The sequence below is a fragment of the Drosophila tropicalis genome, unplaced genomic scaffold (assembly GCF_018151085.1).
Source record: "Drosophila tropicalis isolate 14030-0801.00 unplaced genomic scaffold, ASM1815108v1 contig_562, whole genome shotgun sequence".
Lineage (NCBI taxonomy): Eukaryota > Metazoa > Arthropoda > Insecta > Diptera > Drosophilidae > Drosophila > Drosophila tropicalis.
The window spans coordinates 434,184-449,569 of NW_027173037.1; the positions used below are offsets into that span (position 1 = coordinate 434,184).

The 15,386-nt window shown below is 38.3% G+C and overlaps 3 protein-coding genes across 3 annotated transcripts; 1 reads left to right on the plus strand and 2 right to left on the minus strand.

The window, feature by feature from the left end:
* Positions 1 to 541: 541 nt before the first annotated feature.
* Myo28B1 (Myosin 28B1) lies at positions 542 to 11,599 on the plus strand. Its single transcript, XM_068287531.1, is given in 11 exon segments — positions 542 to 814; positions 2,122 to 2,385; positions 2,458 to 2,652; positions 2,654 to 3,580; positions 3,643 to 4,158; positions 4,265 to 5,284; positions 7,469 to 7,675; positions 8,139 to 8,452; positions 8,512 to 10,038; positions 10,106 to 10,229; positions 10,294 to 11,599. Coding segments are annotated over 11 exon segments (6,372 nt in total). The 5' UTR covers positions 542 to 790; the 3' UTR covers positions 11,548 to 11,599.
* Positions 11,516 to 13,180, minus strand: LOC137575128 (zinc carboxypeptidase). The gene is made up of 5 exons (XM_068287538.1): positions 13,006 to 13,180; positions 12,801 to 12,937; positions 12,302 to 12,689; positions 11,844 to 12,237; positions 11,516 to 11,783 (listed from the first exon to the last, which is right to left on the minus strand). Exons 1-5 carry the CDS (start codon positions 13,174 to 13,176, stop codon positions 11,584 to 11,586), a joined length of 1,290 nt encoding a protein of 429 aa, XP_068143639.1. The 5' UTR covers positions 13,177 to 13,180; the 3' UTR covers positions 11,516 to 11,583.
* A 31-nt stretch (positions 13,181 to 13,211) lies between these two features.
* On the minus strand, positions 13,212 to 14,800 carry LOC137575129 (zinc carboxypeptidase). Its single transcript, XM_068287539.1, has 5 exons — positions 14,627 to 14,800; positions 14,443 to 14,570; positions 13,990 to 14,377; positions 13,542 to 13,929; positions 13,212 to 13,481 (listed from the first exon to the last, which is right to left on the minus strand). The coding sequence occupies exons 1-5, from the start codon at positions 14,786 to 14,788 to the stop codon at positions 13,270 to 13,272; spliced, it is 1,278 nt and encodes a 425-aa protein (XP_068143640.1). The 5' UTR covers positions 14,789 to 14,800; the 3' UTR covers positions 13,212 to 13,269.
* Positions 14,801 to 15,386: the final 586 nt, after the last annotated feature.

The window sequence follows — 15,386 nt, forward strand, 5'->3', positions numbered from 1 at the left end:
AGCAATGCATATATGTACATACATATATATACCTACTTAGATTTCCATGAATTGTGGTGCGAAATACTATAAATGCAGGTGTAAGTACAAACTATGACATGAATGAGTCATAGGCATGGTCAGTTACCAGTTAACTACGTTTATACAAAAACAACAAAACCTCATCGATTGCGGCTAATCTGCAAATAAGCCAGATAAGCAATTTGACAACCGAAATCATTGAATTCTATAGACGATTAATCATGACGTATGCAGAAATATATGCAACATGATTCAAATATTGTAGTTTTCTGTGTAAAAGGGGTCAAGTTCTAGGTTGAAAGAATCAAAAATATTGTGCACCATATGGCGCCCGTCACTCCATGCCCGACGCTCCATTGATAAGGATTCTCTGCCGAAAAAGCATTCAATATTCATTATCGAAGGTAGTAGATAAGAATGAATTTCACGAATGTCAACTGAAAGCGACAAAAGTCGAGACAGTTGGGGCCATACAATAACCAATTTGGTTTGGTTAGTTCATAAGTGAACGACACTTCGTGCTGTGCAGAACTACCTAGAACTATAAAAAAATAGAAAACGTGAAAATAATTTTGATAAAGAAGTGCAAAACGGCTGTGAAAATAAAGAAAAATATAAATAAGACCCAATTGTTGGGGCCAAATATTTGCCAATTAAGTAACTTTATCACATTGGCCGCCGAATATATTGTGTGTGTCAGTGTGTGTGTGTGTTTCTTATGAAACGCAGAATTATACAATCAAATTTGTGTTGAATTCCCAGCCATATTATGTCGGAATTTGTGCGGCAACATGTAAGTGTGAATGTGATATCTGAAGATTTAATTTACATACTTCCTGCTTGTCATCGTAAATATCAGAAAATTATTATCTTTTGATAACCACATACTGCTCGCCTTACGTTGAGAATTTTTCTTATCTAAAAACAACCGAAGCGAGCATTAATTTTTTTTTTTTTTTTGTTTCTTCTTAAGTGCGTTCCACGTGTGAAAAAAGTCATAAATAAGAACCTTTGGGAAACTGGTATTTATGATAGTAAGCTTTTAAGATTTTCTGATATTTCTGAATTCCGGTGCTACAGAAAGCTACAAATATTACCTTATCATCGGTAAAAGTTAATTTACTTTGATTAGCAGAGAAAGGAAATGTACAATTTCAATGAATTGTGGTCAGAAAGGTAATCAGAAATAAACTTGTCTAAGACGCATCTAATCTCAATGGAAAATAAAAGAAAGAAAAAAACACCTGTTTTTTAGAAATAATGACAATATCTTTTCATCGTACCACAACTATGAATCAGCCTCAATTGGGGAATGACCTCACCTTGAAGGCAGTCAGGGAGAAAGAATTTTAATGGCCAGACATATTGATTAGCTCATTTTAGTGATTATGGATGAAATATTTATGATCGTCAGGGATATATTAAATTTCAATTTTGATTTCTATTTAGGTTTCATCATAATTCATGGTATAGATTTTGACGTATCTTATCGTCAAGACTAAAAGATAAACAAGGTCGTTTAAACAGTTTTTGAATATTTTCTTAACTTTTTTATAGTTCACTATTGCGATATTCCACAAATTTGTTGTCTTTAGTTTCTTTTTCTTCTCCTTTTTTGGCAATTATCACCTGTTTGTTGCCGTGTCGTGTTTTGGTATTGTTTCTGAAATACCGATAAGACCGATTTTTCTTCTATATATCGGCATTCCTTGCTATTGATAAGATAACACAACTTGGTTTGTGTCTTTAACTATATTTACTTTTGTCGGCTACTGTTTTCGCGTTTTTTTATTATTGTAGTTTTTTGTTTTCACCTTTTATTTAAATGAAATAATTTTAAGGGAGTTAAAATTTAACCATCATCAGGCATACAAATATTTTTTTATTGCTACAAGTTTTATTATTCTTTTTGTGTTTCTGATTTTATATGGGTTATTATAATATAGATTATTTTTGATACCATTTTTGGGTGTGGTTAAATAAATTTACAACAATATTAAACTCTTTGTTGAAGTCTTATCTGGGTTTTTTTATGGATTAAATCATGAGGGGGCGTTTAAAAAACAATTAATGAATTGTTTATGATATTTTGTCTTACAGGGCGAATATGTGTGGGTTAAGCCACAGAATACAACCAGTGAGTTTGCTGTACCGTTTGGAGCCCGTATCGTTCGCACGGAGAAGACCCAGACTTTGGTCTGTGATGATCAAAACAAACAGTTTTGGGTGCCAGCTGGCGATGTGCTTAAGGCCATGCATATAACATCGCAGGAGGATGTGGAAGATATGATAACATTGGGTGATCTACAGGAATATACGATATTACGTAATCTTCAGACACGCTATGCCAAGAAGTTGATTTATGTAAGTGTAATGGAAAAGTGTGAAATTCCAAAAGCATTTTTTAATGACTAACCGTTTTTTATTATGTATTAGACCTATACGGGTTCCATGCTGGTGGCCATAAATCCTTATCAAATATTGCCCATATACACGCATCGTGAGATTCAATTATATCGCAATAAGATGCTAAGTGAGCTTCCGCCTCATATCTTTGCCATCAGCGACAATGCCTTTCAGCGTCTGCAACGACATAAGGAGAATCAATGTGTGGTGATTAGCGGTGAATCGGGGGGCAGGGAAAACGGAGAGCACCAAATTGATTCTACAGTACCTGGCCGCAATTAGTGGCAAACACTCGTGGATTGAGCAACAGATTATCGAGGCCAATCCGATTATGGAGGCCTTTGGCAATGCCAAGACCGTGAGAAATGACAACTCTTCGCGTTTTGGCAAATACATAGAGATTCGATTCACACCTGAAGGCGCCATACAGGGTGCTCGGATTCAGCAATATTTATTGGAGAAATCTCGCATTGTATTCCAAAGTCGCGAAGAGCGTAATTATCATATTTTCTATTGCATGTTGGCCGGTCTCAGTGATACCGAACGTCAGCGTCTACAACTTTTGGAGAAGTCTCCAAGCCAGTATCATTATCTAGCTCAGGGTGGTTGTTTCACCTTGCCTGGTAAACAAGATGCTAAGGACTTTGCCGATATCAGAGCTGCCATGAAAGTATTGTCATTTAAGCCGGAAGAGGTTTGGTCAATTTTTAGCCTGTTGGCAGCAATTTTGCACTTGGGGAATCTCCGATTTAAGGCCACCGAAGTGGCCAATCTGGAAGTAGCCGAATTGGATGACGGTAAAAATCTTCAAAATGTGGCCCAGCTATTAGGTTTGCCCACAGCACCATTGAATGCTGCTCTGACACAGCGCACCATCTTTGTCCATGGTGAGCATGTGGTCACCAGCCTAGGCAAAGAGGCTGCAGTTGAGGGCCGCGATGCCTTTGTTAAAAGTCTGTATGATGGAATTTTTGTGCGAATCGTGCGACGCATTAATGAGACCATCAACAAACAGCCAGAACATCCCATGAACAGCATTGGGGTGCTGGATATTTTTGGTTTTGAGAACTTTGATAACAATAGTTTCGAACAGCTTTGCATAAACTACGCCAATGAGAATCTTCAGCAGTTCTTTGTGGGTCATATTTTCAAGGTACGTGAAAGTTGCTTCATTCTCGTTAGCCCGCCTATTTAATCAGTAGTCGTTTATTACAGATGGAGCAGGCAGAATATCAAAGTGAGCACATTAATTGGCAGCACATTGAGTTCCAGGACAATCAACAAATTCTTGATCTAATCGGCATGAAACCCATTAATATTATGTCTCTGATCGATGAAGAATCTAAATTTCCGAAGGGAACAGATCAAACGCTATTGGAGAAACTTCATGTCCAGCATGGCAATCGATCCATCTATGTTAAGGGCAAAACCACACAGACATCCCTGTTTGGTATACGTCATTATGCAGGTGTTGTTATGTACAATCCTTTGGGTTTCCTTGAAAAGAATCGTGATTCATTTAGCAGTGATCTACGTTCACTTGTTCAGCGATCGAAAAATAAATATCTCGTGGATATCTTTCCCCAAGAGATGCCTATGGATACGACCAAGAAGCAGCCAACTTTATGTGTGAAATTCCGCAACTCTTTGGACATGCTAATGCGTACTCTATCCCAGGCCCATCCATACTTCATACGATGCATCAAGCCAAATGAGTACAAAGAGCCAAATGTAAGTAATGATAGGCGCATAAATTTTTCGCAGTAGTCAAATGAGTTCTTTCTAATTCGTAGACTAAAAAAAACCTTTATCTAATGGCAATTTTATTTCTGTTTAGAACTTCGATAAGGAATTGTGTGTACGGCAATTGCGCTATTCGGGCATGATGGAAACAGCTCGCATCCGTCGTGCTGGCTATCCCATACGTCATGAATACCGTGCCTTTGTGGATCGGTATCGTTTGTTGGTGCCACCCACTGGCCCATTGGATAAATGTGATTGCCGACAATTGGCCCGTCAAATCTGCCAGGCTACACTCTCTGCCGATGGTGATCGGCAATTTGGACGTACTAAGCTATTTCTGCGCGATGAAGATGATAACTTGCTGGAAACGCAAAGATCACAGTTGATGCTAAAGTCGATTATAACTATTCAGCGTGGCATTCGACGCGTTCTATTCCGACGATATTTGCAGAAATATCGCCAAGCTATTATCACGGTGCAAAGGTATTGGCGTGGTCGCTTACAGCGACGTAAGTATCAGATAATGCGTCAGGGCTTCCATCGTTTGGGTGCATGCATTGCAGCCCAGCAGCTCACGACCAAATTCACAATGGTGCGAAGTAGAACCATTAAGTTGCAGGCCTTAAGTCGCGGTTATTTGGCTAGAAAAGATTTCAAAGGAAAATTGGAGGCCAAAAAACTAAAACAGAAGGAAGACCAAATAAGGGCAGCTCGTGTAAAGAAGGAACAAGAGCTGCAACGTCTTAAAGAGCAAAAGGAGCAAGAGCAATTGCGACTTAAGCAAAAGTTAGAGGAAGAGCAACGTCTCAAGGCTGAAGCAGCTGCCCGCAATGCCTTGGCCATGGCTGCAGTGCAACAACCGAAACGCGTAAAGTCATTTAAACAGCCAGAGCAACCCGTTGTGCCAACCCTGCAGGCACGAATGTCGCTGCCACCACCTCCACCTGCTGTGATAGCGCCTGTTCCATTGCCCAAACGTCCCGCTAGCAGTGCGCCAGCTCCTCCAACGAATGGCTATACAAATGGTAAAATACCCGAGAGCCCAATGCTAGATGCGGAATCTTCCAAGCAAATCGTCGACGATGTCTTTGGCTTCCTCAACGATGAGCCCGATGTGAGTGGTCCCCTGGGGCCGAATGTCAAAGAGAAGTCTCTGATGTTCGAGCGTGAGCTGCGCCTGCGCAAAGACATACCAACCAAACTGCTGTCCCGTCCCGTCAACTACTATGAGGCAGCGCCTCGAAAAATAGTTAATCAGACGCGTCTCTAGTAGCAACGGCCTCTGGGACAGCCTCGAACAAATTAGTTTTACATTTGAGTTAATTCGAACTTTTCCACTCATCAAATATCGAATTGAGTTTATCTGGTGATGGTGAGGGGTGTGAAAGTTCTTCAATTGAATACCTATATAAATGGTCTTTGTTCTTGTATAAAATGTTATATAAATGTCAGCTTGTATATTTCTATTGGTAAACATGTCTTGTGATTGCATTTTGTACATACATAAATATCGTATATAAATACCCATACTGAATAAAAGTTTGTTTAAGTAATGCCATATATATAGAAATTACAAAATCCAAATGGTCGTCTTGTCTTTATTATTATTATTTCAATTTTTTTTTTGTCTTTGTCAAGGTTGTGGTTGTGATTGTGTACATATATGTATATAGATATATATATTTGTTCATGCAGTCCAAAACGGAACATTACTTCATCATGCCTAATATTATTTTGAATTTTTTTTTCACATTTCACCATTACTATCAATGCCTTGTGGAAAGATCTTGAAACGAATTTCAATCACAGGCATGACTCATTTCAATAATTTCATTTTAAATTATTTCAATCTACACATACTATAGAAATATATATAGACAATATTTAACTTAAAGATAAGACATTTAATTGATGATACGAGAGAAATTATCTGTGCGACAAATTTCATTATTCCATGGACATTGGCTTATCTATTTTAATTTTATAAGTTGGCCAAAATTTTAATATTTAACTTTATTAAGTTATGCAAAGTTCATGTATTTCCATTTATTCATATTTATTTCGATTAGATAGCCAAAGGCCAAATAATAATGTCCAAAGTATGAAACATTTTGAATACCTTGACAAATTGGAAATTCCAATAACAGTAGCAGTAAAGGTATAAATTGTTTATTCAGGTGGATAAGCCAATTGGACTAATTAAATATATATAGGTGCTTATCTTTTATAAGGGCATAAAAGTAAAACCTTGAACTTGGCTAAACAGTGAAGAGTGAAGAAAAAAAAAATAACAATTGAAAAGTTAACCTTGATTTGACCTATTAAACTGCTGCTTATAAGATTTATAACATTTTTTTGTAAGAGTCAACAAAATTTAGTCCAATTTCAAAAGGATTCTTTTCAGCTTTTGCTGAATCAGGTACTTACGTTTAACTACTCTGAAAATAATGCTGAAATTATAATTTTTTATTGTTTTTTAAAATTCAAAAATAAATATTCAGATTTTCTACCTTTTTTCAAAATTAAATATAAAAGACTTTCTGGCAACGGGAAACCCAACAATCTCTAGATATTGTTGTTCGGTTTTCATATAAAATTTGTTTCATATTTTAAATTTTTTCGTGACCTTTCCCTCTGTTTTTTGAATTGCTCGCAATTTTAATATTTCTGCCTTTTGTGATAAAAAGAAACACCACAAAATTTGAACAATTTTATTAGTTAAAAGTTAATTTTACTTCAGTTGTTTTTATTTCCAACCATTTGCCATATTTAATTAAAACAAACACCACAAAGTTCTTTCAATTTTATTAGTCTAAGAACAGAAAAAAAAAAACAAATATTAAATATTCTCAGAATTCAGATCCAGTTTGTGTGAATTTTAGTCAGCAACTAAATGCAGAGAAAACCGAAACGCATATGTTAACCCAAGTCGTGGAACCATACGAGTTCTTATGTACGCTATCAGAAAGCGGTGGCGGTAAACTAGCTTAAAACAAATACCCACAACAAAATGATAAATGAAATAAAACTTCGATCGTAAATAATCGCCACAATTTTGTTCGTATCGCCTGGGCATATCTTCAGAAGGTAATATATAAATTCTTGAAAAGCTTACCCAGCCAAAGCACTTTGATAAGTGGCACTCAGATTACAGCTGTCGAAATAATTAAGACGTCGCTTGAATTATAAACTTTTAAATGGATGGGCTTGTATAAGAGAGAGAGAATATGAGTATACTATTCAAGAATGTTTAAGAGTTTGTATTGATAAAAGAATTTTTCTTGCTCTTTCTTGGCAGAAAAATAAAAAAATCATGGCAATGGCCACAGGTGGAACCATTCGATTACCAAAATCGGTAGTCTCAGAGGTGGATACATCAGATTGCAGTTACCTCAAATATGCGGCAACTTATTTCGGTGGAGGAGCCACAGCCCAGCATGAGAGGAAACCCCTAAAACAATCGCTGCTGAAGCATGATGTGGCCATAGATGAGATGGCCTCCAAGGTGAGTTATGACAATGAGTAGCAAATACGACAACAGGAAGTAAGTCGTTGCAGTTTGCTGACTTTTGAGAACTTAATACTTCATTTATTCAAGTCCCTTTATAGCTTAATTAATAGTTCTAAACAATGAAAGAAAACGGAAATAACCAATTTGCTTTATAAGCATTATTAGATAGACAAAACCTACAAATAGTCGCTATCAAAACGGATATGTCTGCTCTTGACAAGACTATGACAAATCTTTGGTGTTATGGTGTTCTAGTTACATTAAAAAGGCAGGATATTTGTCTTTAAAATAAAGCCAATTAGAATCATTAAAGCCATATTTATCAATTAAAATCTCCTAGATAAAACTTATTAGTCAGTTATTGAAATGAAATTTCTAATAAATTACTTTGAGGTTTACATACAAAGTTTTTCGAATACTATAAGTTTATTCCTATCCCAAACAACTTTATTTTTAGGCCATTTGGTTGACCATTCTACGTTTTATGGGTGATTTACCAGAGATGACTGCCAATTCATCGACAAGTTCAACTGCACATAATCTATTTCTGATGAACGACTTAACGCGTCTGTTGGGCTTAGATGGAACCATGACAAAGCCCCGCCGCTTTGTACGTCAGATAATTAAGCGTCCGACGAAGCTGAAGGCAAATGGCAATAACCAATGGAAAGAGGTGGAGGACTTTTATCAACATTGGCTAAATCTAGCTAGCTCTCCACTGGATAAATTACATTTCATCATTGGTCATGGCATTTTGAAAGACAATTTAAGGTACCTATTATTTAAGATAATCAACATTGATTGTAGTTTACTTGTTTTTCTCCTTTCAGAGATGAAATTCTAGCCCAGATCTGTAAGCAGTTATATTTGAATCCCAGTCGCAATTCCTTAAGTCGTGGTTGGTTGTTGCTTTCCCTCTGCCTGAGTTGTTTTCCACCAAGTTTCAATTTTGAGCCCCATTTGCGTAGTTTCATGAAAACAGGACCTGCCCAATTGTTGACAGCTCCTGCTATGGAACGATTGGAGCGGACTCTTGCAAATGGAGCTCGCTCTCAACCGCCTGCACTAATAGAATTGCAAGCCTTACGCAATCGTCAGCCATTGAAATTGGAAATATCACTAATGGATGGCCAAGTTAGACGCCTTCAGGTGGACGCTGCCAGCACAGCCAAAGAGGCCGTGCAGCAATTATGTGAGGATCTGAAATTAAAAGATTCATTTGGCTTTGGCTTGGTTTTATCGCTAAATGAGAGACTTTTGCCTATGGGAGCCGGCGGAGAACATGTCTTAGACTTTATCTCGGCTAGTGAACAACGTCAAGTGGATGAATCATGGAAACTATATCTACGAAAAGAAATGTTTGCCACTTGGTATGATCCTACAATTGATGCAAACGCCACAAATTTGATATATAAACAAATTATGCAAGGACTAAAGTGCGGAGAGTATCGTTGTCGATCCGAAAAAGATATTGCCATGATGTGTGCTTTGGCCTGTTTTATTGAACATGGCCCAGGCAATATTTCGCAACTTAAAGCCTCGGAGATAACAGCATTTGTGCCGCACGATCTTTTGGCCCCAGGGGAGCGAGCCGTAGAGAACTGGCGTCGTCTAATAGCAACTACCTACGAACGTAGTTCCTATATCAAAGAGCAAAATAAATCTGAATCCCAGCAACGGGCCAAAGAAGATATTTGCTTATTTGTTCATCTTTCTTGGCCAATTCGACACTCGCGACTCTTTGAGGTAGTCCGTTTGCAGGGACCAAAACTGCAAACTGATGAACTTATGTTGGCTATAAATGCCACTGGCCTCTTTTTAATAGATGAAACTGAACAGATTTTGGCCTCCTGCAGCTTTGCTGAGTTGCTCAAGGTTCAATCTAAAGGCAAGGAAGAGCTTCATATTCTCACAATTCAGCAAGAAAACTTTGTTTTCCAATGTGCCGAGGCACAAGATGTTGCCAATTTAATAAACTATATAGTGGAGAATCTCCAGCAACGTTCTAGCTATGGTGTGGCCGTGGATAACACCACAACCGATGAGGAAAACTATCTTAAACTGAGCCCCGGCGATCTGGTACAATTCGAAGCAGGCGTCACTGGCTTACGAATTATGGCTAGTGATGCACAATTCTGTTGGAAGGGTTGCGTCAATGGACAGTGGGGTAAATTTGCAACTGGAAATGTACGTGTGCTGGCCACCTTAACCAAACCCAGTATAAAACTCTTGGAAATTCTCAAAGAAGGACGTCTAGAAGAACCTCCACAAGCGAGTCCTAGAATTCATGTTCCAAACAAGCGACGTCAACATAATATTTCTCAGCTGGCTGAGACTCAATTTAGAGAACCTTTGGAGTAAGTTGGAAAACATATTCTTCCACATGTTTGATTAATATCTCATCTTTCACTTTAAAAAATTTAGATCTGAAACAAGCCCATTGTGGAGTTATGGTAGTACACCTTTGAAGGCTCCCCTACTGAAATCTCTTGCATCCAAACCGCAACTATTTCAACAGGCTTTGGTAATCTACCATCACATACTCAAGGTAAAATGAGTTCAATTGACCAATTTTGAAGCAGTTTTTAAAAGACATTTTTCTTATGTTTCAGTATATGGGTGAAATAGCCAGGGGAAATCTTCCTGTGAACACAGATCTAATATTTCAGCCTGCCTTGCAGCATGCAGTACTCTGCGATGAGCTTTACTGCCAGCTAATGAAACAGTTGATCGATAATCCAACAGTGGAGAGTGAACAACGTGGCTGGGATTTGCTATACCTGGCCACCGGACTAATGGCTCCAAGTGTTTTCATTATGCGAGAACTCATTATACTTCTGCGTTTGCGTTCGGATGCTCTGGCTGATGCCTGTCTAAAACGTCTCAAAAAAACGCTCCAACATGGTCAGCGCAAACAAGCCCCACATCTCATCGAGGTGGAAGGCATACAACAGCGTTGCATGCATATCTATCACAAGGTCTATTTTCCCGACAATACTGTTGAGGCCTTTGAGATCGAATCCCATACAAGAGGAGCTGCCCTTATTAAGGAAATAACTAAGCGCTTGGAACTAAAGTCCGATGTGGGTTATAGTATATTTCTAAAGACGGGGGAGAAGGTTTATGCCATGCCAGAGGAAGAGTTTGTATTTGATTTCATCAGTCAGCTACTTTTTTGGCAACGTCATCAGAAGACCCTACGTGCTAGCTGCGATGGCCACTATCAGTTACATTTTATGCGCAAACTTTGGCTTAATATTCAACCGGGTGAAGATCCGAACGGAGATTTAATTTTCACCTATCCACAAGAGTTGCATAAATATCTCAAGGGTTATTATCCCATAGATTGTGAGCAGGCTTCACATCTGGCGGCTCTCATTTATCGAGCTGAGGTGGATCATGACATCGGTCTTCAACGTTTGGGCGATGCCTTACCACGAATAGTGCCAGAAGATTTGCTACCACTAAAAACTCTTGGCGAGTGGCGTCAACAACTTTTACCCCTTTTAAATTTACATCAGCAACTTGGCGAAGATCAGGTTAAATTTATGTTTTTAAATGAACTTGCTAAGCAGCATTTCTTTGGTTCCACATTTTTCACTGTGAAGCAATTGAATAATGAATCTTTACCCGAAAACCTATTAATAGCAATCAATAGCTCGGGATTCCATGTGCTTGATATGCAGACAAAGCAACCCATTTTGAGCTACGACTACAATCAGTTGGGCATATGGAGTTCGGGTAAAAATCATTTTCATATACGGTTCGGCAATATGATTGGCGCCTCAAAATTACTCTGTAGCACCAGTCAGGGATATAAAATGGACGATCTGCTTGCTTCCTATATGAAAAGTTTTAATGAATGAATTGAAATAAACAAGAAAAACATTGAACTATTGCATTTATAAGTAACCCAAATCCTTGGTCTTGCCAATTAGGGCCAACATGCCAGCCATAAGCTCTTCACAGTTGGGTATTATCTGCACAGGTGGCAGAATGAATCCATAGGAGCCACCAGATTTATCGCGGAATTCCAAAGTAAAAGCAACCTCTTTGTTCAACTCATTGAATACCCAATCCACCGAAGTGCCAGAGGCAACATCTATGTTTAAGAGTATAGACTATGAGTTTCATTTTTGAATATTATTTAGCTAATACTTACAAAGGGTAGTGCCAGTAGGTCCATGTACATAATCAGTAGCATATGGAAGAGCCTTAACAGCAGCGGTAAAAGCTTCGCCGATTTCCAGTAAATCATCAGCATTTTCGGGTTTTTCCTCAGGATCGGCAGTGTGGCCATAAGGCGATAGTAGCCAAAGTCCATACGAATGGAAGGATAAGTAAACTTTAAAGTCATCCTGATGTGCCGTTAGATAGTCAACCAAAGCCTTCGCTTCCGGTTCTGAATTGGGCACATCACCGGCAAATGTTTCAGAGCAGGGATTGCTAGAGGAGCCGCCGTTTTGAAGCCAATAGGAATCGAAATTACGATTTGCGTCGGCTCCAATGCAAGCGTTTGTGCTATGCGGTTGACGCGTTTTACGCCACATGCGATCCTTTATCAAAAATGTTTTGTAATATCAATGGAACACAATGAAGCACGTTCTCTATCAAGCCTACCTTCTTGTGAGAGTAATCAAATCCATCTACATTGAATACTGGCACAATATGCCAATCGTAGCTATCGGCCAGATTGCGCACATCAGGGTCCTCCGAGGTCAACAATTGATTGATAAACCAAGTGGCACTCGCCGAAGTGATCCATTCGCGAGCATGTATATTGGATTCAATGAATATTCCTGGTTTATCCGTGCCATGTGATATGGTAATACCACGAATTGTGCGACCTTCGTAGGACTGTCCAACAATGAACTCTTTTGTAACTTCGGGATAGGTAGCCAGTATCTCATCTAGCCAAGCCTGAATTTCATCCAATTCATAGTATTTTGTCCAGCCAAACGAAACGTTATCTTGGGGAGTGACTTGCTGCTGCTCTTCGTCGATAAGCCTAAATTGGGGGGCAATAAAAACGATTATAATCTAAACAGTGTCAGGTAAGCACGTAATAATCGCCGACTAATCTGCCATCTAATCGCAACGGGGAAAAAACTAAACTTACGTTTGAACATTGGGCACCACTAGCTCACTGTGGATATTGTTTAATTCTAAAATCTCTTGGAAATGGGACAACTCTTCTGGCTGTACCATAATATCAATTTGCTGTGTACGCTCATCGTACTCCTTCCAAATGTTGAACTGGAATTACATACGAGTTGTGTTGGTCATAACAAAAAGAATAATTTTAACCCACTGCCAAGTATTACCTTCTCACTGAGTTCACTTAATTTGTTAATAGCAGCCAATTGAATTTTATTCTTGATGATCAACTGGTATACTTTATAATTGTCGAAACGTTTTTTTGGAGTATCCTTTACGGTGCCAGCACTGACTAGAGCCAGCAAAACAAGCGGCAAGAGCAACCGAACTAAACGCATTTTGGTTAACTGACTGACTGAATTGAACTGACGACTTGGCCAATTTAAACTAATGTTTATTTCCACTTAATCTTGATTGATTTATTGCGGTATTTACAAAGTATATTTTAGTTCCAGATAATTCAACTCTTGACACTTATCTAACAGAGCTGAGATACCAATCAATGCCTCCTCGGCATTGGGCACAATGTAAGCGGGTGGCAAAATGAAACCATATTTGCCTTGATCTCGAAACTCGATGGTGTACGATATGCTTATGTTTTGCTCATTGTAGGCCCAATCATTTGTGCCCCCGGATGCTACATCTAATGAAGGATAAAATGAGTTTCATTTCATTAATAAACACGTTTAAATCATTGACTTACAGAGCACAGAGGCTACCGATCCATAATTATATGAAGTGCCATAGGGCAGAGCTAGCACTGCGTCAGCATAGGCCTTGGCAACTTCATTCAAATCATCGTAGTTTTCTGGTTCTTCCTCTTCCGTATGACCGTAAGGTGACAGCAGAAGTTGACTGTAAGAGTGAAAAGCCAGCATGACATTTAATTTATCTTTAATGCTGGCCACATATTCGGATATAGCTTTAATTTCAGGCTCGGAATTGGCATACGGTCCGCCATAAGTCTCATCGCAAGGTTCGTCTGAAGCTCCTCCATTCTCCATCCAATGGGAATCAAAATTTCGATTTGGATCAACACCTATGCATGAGGATTTGTCCGATGGTTGGCGAGTTTTACGCCACATGCGATCCTATAAAAGGGTGGAAGCATTTTTAGATAAACTATACCGATTAAATAAGATGTCTTTAACCTTTTCATGGGAGTATACGAATCCATCAACATTAAGTACTGGCACAATATACCAATCATGATTCTCGGCCAAAGATCTTATCATCTCATCTTCTGAGGTCAAAAACTGATTGATTAACCAGGTAGCTGTGGCCGAGGTAATCCACTCCCTAGCATGTATATTCGATTCAATGAATACACCTGGATTACCCGTATTATAAGAGATTTTGATGCCTCGTATAGTTCGATTTTCATACGATTGACCCACGATAAATTCTTCAGTTACCTCAGGGTATGCAGACAAAATCTCATCAAGCCATTTTTCGATTTCTTCTAAAGTATTATAGCGAGTCCAACCGAATTCAGAAGTGTCTGCCCTGGTGCTGATATCAGTTTCGTTTTCAATTAGCCTGGCAATACAAAATTGATTATCGTTAATTGATTGATGTTATCAGCGAATTAATTTTTAACTTACTCTTGTACATTCTTTATGAATAAGTCACTTTTCACATGGGTCTTTTGTAATACTTGTTGGAATTTCCATATTGCCTTTGGCCCTACCATCATGTGTAGCTCATCCTTGGACTCATGCCACAGGCGAAACTATTCATGTGAATAGATTTTAAAGAAAAATGTCATCAAGAGTAGGGAGAACTTACATTATCATGTTCCTCGGTTAGTTTAAGTAATAGATTTCGTTGCCAAGAACTTGAATATTTGAGCTTATAGACACCATAGTTATCATATCGAATGGGACCGTCTAAGCCTCTCACCAGGACTACGCATAGCAATATGATTATTGATATTCCGCTTAACTGCATGTTTAGTGTTTGGCTAATGTCAGACAACTAATACGTTTTTGTATTTCGTCTTAAGTAGTAAATAACACTAACAGCTTTAACCCATTAACTCAATGGGCTCATAAAGATAGCATTGATAGAAAACTAAACTCACTGCATCAAGTAGTTATATAAATTTTCACTTTCAAAGAGTATATCAATATTGTTTTAAAGTTTGCAACGAGGGTGGTCTAATGAGTACTTAGTTTACAGAATTCTAGCTTGTGAATGTCAAAATACGACTGGGCTATCCTAGTCGATTTTCCATTAAGAAATCTTGAAATTTTATTGTCAGATTGCTGATTGGTGTTAACCCAAATTTTGGCTACAGTTATCAACAAATTTCGCTACCCTGTCGACATTTTGTTGACTATCCCAATGTAATGAGCCAAAGTTGGTAATGTAAATATAAGCTGCACCTTTTGCAGTGTATTTCAAATTCGACACTACTACTTACTTATTATCGTACATTTTGCAATCGCATATTTAATCTTTCTCATCCATATTTGGAGTCTAGAGTCTAGACCCTATATACATTCTGTTCTATGTATTACTTCCTCATTATGGGGCATCCAAAAAT